This window comes from Equus caballus, chromosome 18, assembly GCF_041296265.1.
Source record: "Equus caballus isolate H_3958 breed thoroughbred chromosome 18, TB-T2T, whole genome shotgun sequence".
Taxonomy (NCBI): Eukaryota; Metazoa; Chordata; class Mammalia; order Perissodactyla; family Equidae; genus Equus; species Equus caballus.
Genome location: NC_091701.1, coordinates 54479042 through 54491312, shown reverse-complemented (window position 1 = coordinate 54491312; position 12271 = coordinate 54479042). Strand labels below are relative to the sequence as shown.

Sequence of the window (12271 nt, the reverse complement as noted above, 5' to 3'; positions counted from 1 at the left end):
TAAGAAGGAAGCATTAAAAAAAGAAATTGTGAAAATTGAAGATTAGGGAAGCCAGTGTCACGGAGAAATTGACAAGTTTTGAAGGATAAATCAGGGTGTAAGATCAATAAGGGTTCAGGGTAGAAATACAGTTTTTCTGATTCTGAAGTCTCAAATTATCATAGCAGCCATTGTGCAAATAAAGTGCAAATCTCATTTTGAATATATTCTCTAGCAATTGTTTTTCAATATATTTTGCAAAGCTTGTTCGACCAGTCACCATGGTGCCTAGTGTTCCAGGAATTCCAGGTCCTTCCTCCCCTCAACCAGTACAGTCAGAAGCAAAAATGGTAAGCAAGATTTTATTTATTCTGTACATTCCTTGAGCCTATTTTTAGTTTTTTCCATTAAAGCCTGCTTCAAATGCACAAAATTTAGATCACATTTTATAAAGTTATATACTGTTTTACACTATAGAAGAACCAGAAAATTTGAAAAAGAGAAGCTTCCATTAACACAGTGAATAGTAGTGTTACTTTAAAATAAATGGATGGATTGGGAGTAAAGTTCTAGTTCGTGTCGTTGGTTTGTCTGGTTTTTGGCTTTGCCTTTTTAAACAAACTCTCCTCCTGGTGGAGGCTGGGAATATTACAGCTGAAACTAGATGTAATCCACTAAAGGCAGTGCTGATATAATGAGTGGTTTAACAGTGATACAAATTAGAACAGTATTAACAAGAATTCTGATATAGTGTAAAAGTTAGTAAACATTGCATGGAGTATTTAAAGGAAAACCATATTTTTGAGTTGTGTTTCAGACACTAAGAAATTGGCATTATTTAAGGGATAAACTACAGATTAGGATTCAGGAGACATGTATTTTTAATTTTAAGCCTAACTCTGCTATTCACTACCCTTAATCAAGCCACTTTAACTTTTCTGAGTCTCAGTTTCCTCATCTGTAAAATAAAGGGATTAAACTTTGATTTCTGGGGTCTCTTTTAGTCCCAAATCCTGTAAACGAGAATTTTTTTGGTAGAAGACCTGAATCTGCTGCTGCCTTTTTTTTTTTTTTTTTGAGGAAGATTAGCTCTGAGCTAACATCTGCTGCCAATCCTCCTCTTTTTGCTGAGGAAGACTGGCCCTCAGCGAACATCCATGCCCATCTTCCTCTATTTTATATGTGGGACGCCTGCCACTGCATGGCTTGCCAAGCGGTGCCATGTCCATACCCAGGACCCAAACTGGCGAACCCTGGGCCAGCGAAGTGGAATGTGCGAACTCAACCTCTGCACCACTGGGCCAGTCCCCATTCTTTTTTTTAATCAGTGCAGTTCTCCCTTCTGCAGTCTAACACACTTCAGGGCTAATTCTTCTTAACTTCATTTAATGAATGTATCCTTAGGAAATCAATAGATAGTTATTAGACACCTATTATGTATTTTAGTTCTGTGCTAGGCAGTATACTAACAATATAAGTTTGTACACATAAAACCCATTATATATTACAAGGCTTTAAATTTTTTAATGCTATTCTACATTAGTGCAAATAGTCAATCTGTAATTGACATGTGGTAACTTTTTTTTTAACAGTAAAACTTACGCACCGTCTGAATGAACAGCACTTGGTTGAGGAGTATAAAACTTAGCTGGTTATTGATGGTGGTGAGACACCTTGAAAACCTGAGGGGAATGTTTCTCATAACAGCGTATTTAGGTCAAAGCTTTGGAAATATTAAGATGAATCTTTTTCACTTGATAGCAGAAGAGCTTCACTGGGAAGGGTTTTTATTCGTCTACTTTAAACATACTGTGTTAATGAAAAATTCAGTTAGAATTGAGTAGAATAGAAATAGGAATTAAAGAGATCCTCTTGTTGCACACTGCAACTAGAAATATTTTTACATATCCAGTGGACTTTTTTCCTACAAGAGAATTCAAAAGGAACAAATCAGATTTAAAGAAGTACTTTTGACTACAAGAGGTAGGCCGTATTTGTAGAAACTATTAAATTTAACACTTCTCTGAATAACTTTTTTTCTTTAAGCTCACCAGGAAATTAATAAGAATAAGTGTTTTGTATGCTTGTATCTTAAAAAATACCAAAGCTGTAACTTTCACAAATTTATTTATGAAAAACAGTCATTGTTGAAGGCCCAAAGCATAGTATGGGGAGTCACAGATTGCCCCGCTTAAATTTAACAATCCAGTGAAGTTTCTTATTAGAATTTTGCTTATGTAAAATAGCCATCTTTAGATGATTACCTATTTTAATTGGGTAGTAAATAAGATTGTCCTGTTTTTAATTAAATAAAGACTCGGAAATTAGTCTATTTCCTTTTTTCTTTTTTTTGACTTTTCATCATGGAAAATTTCACACATTTACAAAGTAAACAGGGTAGTGTAATGAACCCCCATGTACTCATCACTCATCTTAAATTATTAGCAATATAACTGCCATTCCTTAGTTTGTCTATACTTCAGACCACTCCCTACCCCCACTCAGTTATTTTTTAAGAGGCCTGTTTTGAAGTCTTTTTTTTTTTTTGCAGAGGAAGATTTGCCCTAAGCTAACATGTTTGCCAATCTTCTACCTCCCTCCCACTACAAAGCCCCAGTACGTAGTTGTGTATTGTTGTAAGTTATTCTAGTTCTTTGTGAACCACCACCATAGCATGGCTACTAACAGACAAGTGGTGTGGTTCCGTGTCCGGGAACTGAACCTGGGCTGCTGAAGCAGAGCATGCTGAACTTTAACTGTTAGGCCATCAGGGTGGCTCTAATAGGCCTTTCTTAATGTAAAATTTACATAGACTGCAAAGGACCAATTTTAACTGTATAGTTTTGATAAATAAGTGCATTCATGTAACTCACACCCCTGTTATGGTATAGAATATTACCATCTTTCCCGAGAGTTTATTTCCCTTCCCAATCAGTCCACCTCCCCCAAATGTTCTGATATTTGTTATCAGCAGTTAGTTCTAGAACTTTATATAAATGGAATCAGTATATACTCTTGTGTGCAGCTAAGCATATGTCTGTGAGATTTGTCCAGGTAGTTGAGTGTATTATAGTTTGCTTCTTTTTGTTGCTGAGTAGTATTCCATTGTGTGCATATACAATTTCTTTATCCATTCTCCTGTTGATGGACATTTGAATGGTTTTCAGTGTTTAGCTATTGTAAATAAAGCTACTATACACATTCTTGTATAACTCTTTTTGTAGACGTATATTTCCATTTGGTCTGTCTACCAAAGCATAGAATTGCTGAGTCAGAGGGTAGATATGCATTTAACTTATAAGAAACTTCCAGATCTTTTGCCAGAGGTTACTTTCCCACCAGCAGTGTATGAGAATTTCAGTTGTTCCCACATTTTTACCCGCATTTGGTTTTGTCTATCTTTTTCATTATGGACATTCTAGGAGTGCGTAGCAGTATCTTGTGGTTTTAATTTGCATTTCCAGTTTGGCCAGACATTTTCTGTGGTATCTTTTGCCCATTTTTTAAATTGGGTTACTAGTCTTTTATTATTATGTTGTAGGAATTCTTTTTTTTTTTTCGAGGAGGATTAGCCCTGAGCTAACTGCTGCCAATCCTCCTCTTTTTGCTGAGGAAGACTGGCCCTGAGCTAACATCCATGCCCATCTTCCTCTACTTTATATGTGGGACACCTGCCACAGCATGGCATGCCAAGAGGTGCCATGTCCGCACCCAGGATCCAAACCTGCGAACCCCAGGGCCACCAAAGTGGAACGTGCGCACTTAAGGACTGCGCCACTGGTCTGGCCCCAGGAATTCTTTATATATATGTTTGTGTGTGTGTGTATACACACACTAGCTACAAATTTTTTGTTATATATTTATATATCTTACAAATATTTTCTCAATCTGTAGCTTGCCTTTATTTTTCTTAATGGTGTATTTGTACTATCATTGATTGCTACTTTTATCTTTACTATTTCCTTTCTCCTACTTAATTGGGTTTAATTTGCTTATCTTTTTTAGTTTCTTAAGGTAGAAGCTTAATCATTGATTTAAATCTCTTTGCCTTCTAATATAAGCATTTAAAGCTATAAATTTCTATTTACAAATTTCTTTTTAATTTTTTTTTTTGAGGACGATTAGCCCTGAGCTAACATCTGCTGCCAATCCTCCTCTTTTTGCTGAGGAGGACTGGCCCTGAGCTAACATCCGTGCCTATCTTCCTCCTCTTTCTATGTGGGACACCTGCCACAGCATGGCTTGCCTTGTGGTGCCATGTCCACACCCGGGATCCAAACTGGTGAACCCCGGGCCGCCATGAAGCGGAACGTGCGAACTTAACCACTGAGCCACTGGGCCGGCCCCTGCAAGGATACTTTTGTAGTGGCCTGGTTTTCAGATGTCCAGTCCTTACAGGAAGATGCGCTGTATTTGCATCTACTATAAATATTGAAATAAGATCCTTCTTTTTGCTGAAGAAATTTCTTCAGAGCAAGGTTTTTTTTAAGAACTTTGTCTTTGGAAAAGTAAGAAGGTGGTTAAAAAAAGTGTAGGTGGGGGTACACAAATACAGTATTATCTAGTACTTTTTAATACTAATCACAAATTCCTAGCACTTACTATTTTCTACAACATTGCACTAGATCTCACCAAATATAGGTTTAGGGGTTCTGTTTGTCATTAAGAACATAAACCATAGATATTTGTTATCTGTGGTGCTCTTCTAATAATACAATTTTCTTATGTAATATTTGTCATTAAAAAATAACTCTTCTGAATAAGAAAATGTTAATCATCTAGGAGTTTTGTTTAAGAAGATTTAGTGAAGTATTTAAGTAGTATTCTCCAGAATCATTCCTTTAATACTTGTGTGACAAACTGAGAAATAGCTTTGTACACAGTGGGTAGCCAGTAGGTTTTCTGCAGGAGGTTTCAACTGAGAGCTGACAGAGGGCATCTTGGCAAATGTTCAGAAACCTACATTAACTTAGTTGAGCCCTGCATGGAACCTCATGTTCAGCAGAATTCTTCTGACCTGCCTCTGCATGCCAAGCTAATCAGCAAACACCTAATGAGCCCGCTCCAAAGAAACAGACTCTCTTCCAACCTACTTCATTTTCCTATGTTCTCTGGGGGTGGGGAGACAAGACTTCATGAGGACTGATGATGCTGCAAAGACCACAATAATGATAATTAACTTGCTGAATTTAGAAGATTATGCTGTTAATTAGTTGCAAAATAAAGATAAGTAATAGAGCAGCAGATGGTAAGATAACACCCAGGAGAAGGAGGGTTATTACTCTGATGAGCTTTTGTGGCACATATGAAATATGGATCTGACTTTTTCATAAATTGTTTCTGAAGAACATTATGTTTTTTCTTTGAACTATGATGGAGTAGTTTGTTCCTACTAAGTTCTGACAGATGTGATGAAATTTGTTTTCAAGGGTGCAACATACAACATAGAATTTGAATAGCAAATTATTTTTAGCAGATTACCTCTTAAAATGAGTATGTCAGATTGGTCAACACAACAAACTATTCACCCTTTAATTAATTGACACATTCTGTATCTCTAAGAAAAAAGGTTTTCAAGATGGTAGTTGAATTTTACATTGCTGAAAATTAACTCTAAACATTAGACTGCTTAGAAATATAGTAATAAAGATTTTATAGTAATAAAGAAAACAAAGGTTTCTTCTCTTTCAGATAATGTATACCTTTATTTTAAAATTACAATTATGTCTAGGTTTTATTGTACATGTTGGAGAATATAGACTTTTTTTTTTTTTTTGAGAAAGATTATCCCTGAGCTAACTACTGCCAGTCCTCCTCTTTTTGCTGGGAAGACTGCCTCTGAGCTAACATCCATGCCCATCTTCCTCTACTTTATACGTGGGACGCCTACCACAGCATGGCTCTTGCCAAGCAGTGCCATGTCTGCACCCGGGATCCGAACCGGCAAACCCCAGGCCGCCAAGAAGCAGAACGTGCGAACTTAACCTCTGCGCCACCGGGCCGGCCCCGAGACCTTTTAAATCTTATGTAATTTCTCTGCATACTCAATCTTTATTCACTTCCATTAAATTTCTCTCTTGATAGAAATTTTGATTTTAATAATGGGCTCACCAATGTCTGATACTCTTATTGATTACTAATATACTAGACAAAAACTCTAGCTTGATAAAACTCTTTATAATATGGTCAGTGAATTAGGCGTCAACAGAATTTCTCTTCCTAGCTCTGCCTCTAACTCACTCTATGATTTTGGGAAGAAACTTCACTCTTTGGGCCTTAGTTTCTTCATCTGTAAGATGGTGATTGGACTAGTAATTGATTTCCAGCATCTCTGCTAGCTTCCAAATTTTATTGTAAAGTAAATATTCGTTATATTTTTATGTTTTCGTTAATTTTTTGAATCAAACTATTTGTCCTTCTTTAAAATGTCTCTAACAATTATATACGGGTAGATTATAGATATCCTCATATTAATTGTAAAATTTATATGAATCATATTTAGTGACAACTTTTTTCACCTAACCCATTCTATTTTTTTAATATACATGTATTTTTATTGCTGTTTAAAAAGAAAAAGTCTGCAGTTCAGAGCAGTGTTAATTAACCCTTAAAAATCATTTTCTTACGTTTTGTACCCAGTGGCACACTTTCCAAGTCAGATCCATTGTAATCAATGTAACAGCATGGAGCACATTAGAGTTTCCTCACTGGATGAGTACTGTATACCCTAGGGCAGTCAAGAGAGGATAATGAATGAATACTGATGCTGCTTTTAAGTGCTCTATAAGGTAGTAACTTGCCCTACTAAAGATTATTCAAGAGAGTGATGTTTATGTACTTCAGACTCCCCTATGTGCAGTTACTGTATTTCATTAATTCTAAGAGTTAAGCTCTTCACTATAAAACTTTAAATGCTCTTCCATTCTATGATGTTTTTCACCTAAGGACTTAAAAATGGTTTACCAAAACATAATTTACCAAGCTTCACATCTCAACCGATACTTCTACTTATGCACATTTTATATCCAGAAGTGAAAGCCCTAACCTAACAGACTGGATACTGTTGGTTGTATTTTGATATCTCACATTCTGTCTTTAAAAGATAGAATTATGCAGACAGACCACCTCCCCAGAATCTCCTCTTTTGTTCTGTTTAAATGACCCACACTTTCAAATTCCGGTCTTTCTACTTTCAGTTCTTTGACCATTTAGCTTAAGTATTCCTCCCTGATTACAGCCAACTACTGCTTTGGTCACTTACCTGACTTTAGTTCTAATCCATCCTCTTCCACGTTATCCCGTCAGTTAGGAGTGTCTCAGTTTCTTGTGTCTTAGCTACTAATGTGGTTATTTCTGCTTGTTTAAAAAAGAAAGAAGAAAAAAAGGAAGGAACTAGGAATCTTATCTGGATTCTGAAAGATGCAGTGTATGACATAGTCTTGAGAACATATTTTACGTAATAAAATGTCTCAGGCTGAACCAGCACTTAGGATGACCCCTAAGTATATGTTTTTCCTAAGTACATTTTGAAAATACAAAAGTGTAGGAACTCTCCTGATTCTTTGACATCCCCACTTCCATACCTGTGCTAGGAAAATAGAGACCTCAATTGCTATTTTTGAAGAAATACGGAAGCTAACATTTGAAAAATGCTTTTCTGATTTAGGAAGTTCTGCATATTATATTTAATCTTTACCTCAACCCTACAAGGAAGTTATCATTATTCCCAGTTTTACAGATAAGGAAACTGAGATTCAGAGATTAAATGATTTGTTTAGAGTTACACACTTACTTTGAGGTAGAGTCTGAACATAAAGTGTCTTCTCAGCTGTATACATTCTGTATACTAATCTGTATACAGTATACATTCTGTATACTAATCAGTGATGATACTAGGACTTTACATACTATGGTGCTGTTTGCAATTCATAAAGAACTGTTCTGCCAAAAAAGAGGGGAAGAACGTACCTGATCCTGGGGTGACCTGGCCTTAGCAGATGCAGTATCAGACTTGGCATTCCTAATCTTTTATGATTGTCTTTTGAATCATTAAGCCATCCAGCCTCAGATTATCTTTCTTGACCTTTTCTTGTGTTTTTTGGTAGGATAATGTATGTAACGTGATGCCAGGGAAAAATCGTACAGTTCGAAATTAAAGAGATCCAGATTCACATCCAGGATTTGAACTAGCTTAATGGCTGTGTGACCTTGGGCAAATGAGCTCTGGTTTCCTAATCTGTAAAACAGAGATGCTGTCCTGTTAGAAACTCATTGATAAACTACTGATAATGACACAATGGATCGCAAGTGCCTTATGCTAAAGAAGCCAGATTCGAAAGGCTATATACACTGTATGATTCTATTTATATGATATTCTGGAGAAGGCACAACTTTTGGGATCAGGAAACAGATTAATGGTTTCCAGGGGTTGGGGGTGGGAGGAGAGTGTTATAGGAAAGGAGCATGAGGAAATTTGGGGGATAATAGAACCATTCTGGGGGCTGGCCCCGTGGCCGAGCAGTTAAGTTCGCGCGCTCCGCTGCAGGCGGCCCAGTGTTTCGTTGGTTCGAGTCCTGGGCGCGGACATGACACTGCTCGTCGAACCACGCTGAGGCAGCGTCCCACATGCCACAACTAGAAGAAGCCACAACAAAGAATATACAACTATGTACCGGGGGGCTTTGGGGAGAAAAAGGAAAAAATAAAATCTTTAAAAAAAAAAAAAAAAATAGAACCATTCTGTATCCTGGTAGTAGGGGGTGGTTGCATGACTGTATGTGCTTGTTAAAACTCATAGAACTGTACACTAAAAAGTCATTTTACTGTATATAACTTATACCTCAATAAAACCTTTTTTTAACTACTTACTTTGTTTTTAAAATCATACCCAGAATCTACAACGATTAGCGGTAGAGAGAGAATGTCCACTAACACTAGTCCAGGTATAATCATTGCCTTGGTGGAAATTTTGGTGACCTATTCATATATGCTTCAGTTTTCAAGGGATGTGGATCACTTACAGACTGTAAGAAGATATGCATAGATGAAAATAGGGAAATTACAAATTTTTGAATAGTTGTAAAATTTTCTAAATTGTTCTTAGATGGAGTGAATGAAAGCAATTGTACTAGAAACATTTGAGGACTTTTCTTAAAAGCTCTTCTCTCTTACCTACCCCTTTCTGTTATATCCAGGGAAGGAAGAGAGTAAAGGTTTCCAAGAATCTGTTTTTAACATGTAACAGCCAGGCAGTTATTTATTACTAGGAAGTTTGGGGAGGACTGAATAGACTGCAACACAGTCCTCATATCAATATTTTAGCCTCCTTCCCTCAAATATGCACCTGAATGTGGATCTGAGGAAAATGTAATAGACATATCTTTGCATCAAACTTTATGATAAAACTTTATTTGGTGGGCCAGCCTGGTGGTATGGTGGTTAAGTTCACGCACTCCACTTCAGCGGCCAGCGGTTCACAGGTTTGGATCCTGCATGTGGACCTACACACTGCTCATTAAGCCATGCTGTAACAGCATCCCACCTACAAAAAAATAGAGGAAGATTGGCACAGATGTTAGTTCAGGGACAATCTTGCTCAAGCAAAAAGAGGAAGATTGGTAGTAGATGTTAGCTCAGGGCCTATCTTCCTCACCAAAAAAAAAAAAAAAAAAACCCTTTATTTGGGGCTCAAGGACTACATCTCAGTTATTAAGAACAATAGCAACAATGATAGTCCCAGGTCTCTCAGAGTCCCTGAGGTCCTTTTCACCTGCAGTCAGAGATTGTATGGGCCCAAATCTGGAAAAGAAGAGATTTAGGTTTAAGGATCTAGGCAGAGCCTGAGAAGATTGGGATATGGGATATAGGGATGGGGTGGAAGAAAATAGATGAAAGTGTACGTAATTAACTTGTGTTACTTATTTTAGTTGAGCAAAGCTAGTTATTTTCAGTCAACAGTATTTTTATTTTTCACTCTTTTCTCAGAATTGATTAGATACAACAAAGTATAGAATCCTCTAGTAGTACTAGATAAAACGACAAAAGCGGGGAAGCTTTCCAAAGGTCCTATTGTCTGTCTTAATGGTATTTATAATGATCTTAGGAATGCAATGGAATATGATAAATGAAAACTAATTTTAAAACCAAATGTATTTATGCATTCCTTAACAAATATCTTTTTTGGTTAACCAAAGAGTATGTTGGGAGTTGGATTTGGGTGGAAATCAGGGAGCTTTTTTTCAATTCATGTTTGCATTTCAGAGATTAAAAGCTGCTTTGACTCAGCAACATCCTCCAGTTACCAATGGTGATGCTGTCAAAGGTCATAGTAGTGGATTGGTTAGGACTCAGTCAGAGGAATCTCGACCACAGTCATTACAACAGCCAGCCACATCCACTACAGAAACTCCGGTATGTGTGTTGCTTTTATCGTTCAACACTCTGTTATCATCCTTAAAAAAACAAATACAGTGTAACTTAAATGACTACTTCATATACTTTGAACAAAATTATTTCTGGTCATACTGTTATTTCAAAAGCCTTAGGAAAATGTAGTTCAGTGTAAAAGCATTGATATTTCTATTTTTTGATATAAATAAATTAATTAAAATAATTAAAAAATGAATAGTCGAGCAGTTGTTACTGCTCAGACACCATGTAAGTGTTTCTGTGGGTGTCTCCGTATGTTGGTCTGACATGGCACAGTATCCATCAATACTTTTTAAATAAAGCATTTTTGTTGTTTTTGTATTCAACAACTAATGTATATATGTATTACATTACTAACAGGAATCAAATGGTTCTTGGATTAAAATCTGTGAAACATCACAAAAGGAGTAGATATGCTTTATAGCAGCTGTTACACTAGAGCCCCTTTGCACTTGTCTCTAGTTTGTGACTGCCTGTTAGATGATTGACATTTCTGTGTCTACAGTATATTTCTGCAGTAAAGGATTACTATATTTCGGTTGAATGTTTCAGAACTCTATCTAGACCTTTTGTCTTCTCTACTTAAAAAATATTAGCATTGGCATTAAAAAGCAAAACTTTCCAATTAAATAAACACATGCAAACAGGAAATTTTAAATTGCCTCCTAAGCATAGGTATTTAGATAACTGTATTTTATCTTTACAAAACTTAAGATAAAGTGGAATGTAATTGTGGTTATCATCCACTAAACAGCCTTACTTTGGGACCAAGAGAGAAAAAGTGAGTGAGTGTGTTCTAATGTCATAACTCAGGGGTTAGCAAACTGGCTCACAGGCCAAATGCCATGGCTGTTTTTGTGTATGGTCTGTAGGCTAAGCATGCTTTTTACATCTTTAAAAGTTTATTTAAAAGAAATGAATATAATTTGTTTTCTCATACTAACTATAGTTTCCCTGGATCTAATTTTTTATCTTTATATTTTATTGTATTGGATGGAAGCTCCATGCGGCCAGGACTTTATCTGTTTGTTCACTGCTGTATCTCTAGTTTCCAGAATAGTTCTATATTTTTTTAATGAAGTGGAATGAGTGAATTAATGGAAGGAGGAATGTATGCTGCTAAATAGCCTCAAATCCTTATTAGGAGTTAAAATATACAAATAATAACTGTAATAGTTTTTGCTTCTAATACTTGTGCTTAGCATTTGCTATAATAACTGAGTTGTCAGTTTAAAAAAAATTATTCTCTGCTATTCAGCCAAATGAGTAAAAGAAAAAAACCTACTATTATCAATAAGTAAAGAGAATGAAGAAAAGAAAATATAATTTAATAATTGATCTTTATTACAATTAAAGTATAAATGAAATAACAATTTTTATTGCTAATTATTTGGAAAATATTAAACGATAACTGTATTTTTTAGAGTGAGAACTAGTTTGGTGATTTCCCTACAGAACTTATCTTGAGCTTATATATAAGACTTTTGCTTATTATATTAAGAAAAGATAGAAGTTTTCTTTGTTCACACCATTTAAAAATATAATTAATTATAGATAAAATATTGTTTTCAGGCTGCTTCTTTGGATCAAGTGCCTATGGCCATAAAGTACTGTTTCCTTTGCACTATTTCTGAGGGTTCATTTCCTGTCTCCCATATTCAGGTGTTCTGTGGCACAATTTTGGGATTTGTGAGAGGCTTGAAGAGACTTACTGTGCTTTAGTCCTAGGCGCTAGACAGTATCACTAGTGGCTGAAGGTTTTTGCCTCTGGCTGATCTGAGATAACCAGGCCATTCCATTGAGGGGTGGGGGGACCAATTAAAGTGAAGATCTGGAGTCCTGTGGGACCCATCAGAAAAATGAG

At 36.1% G+C, this 12271-nt stretch overlaps 1 protein-coding gene across 22 annotated transcripts in view; it reads left to right on the top strand.

Moving 5' to 3' along the window:
- The window catches only part of ATF2 (activating transcription factor 2), a 73264-nt gene that overhangs the window by 42867 nt on the left and 18126 nt on the right, over positions 1 to 12271 (top strand). For all 22 annotated transcript variants that reach the window (XM_070241261.1, XM_070241257.1, XM_070241244.1 and 19 more), the window contains 2 exons: positions 243 to 329; positions 10240 to 10389. In XM_070241261.1, the coding sequence (XP_070097362.1) occupies positions 243 to 329; positions 10240 to 10389 (237 nt within the window). The remainder of the gene's footprint in view (positions 1 to 242; positions 330 to 10239; positions 10390 to 12271) is intronic.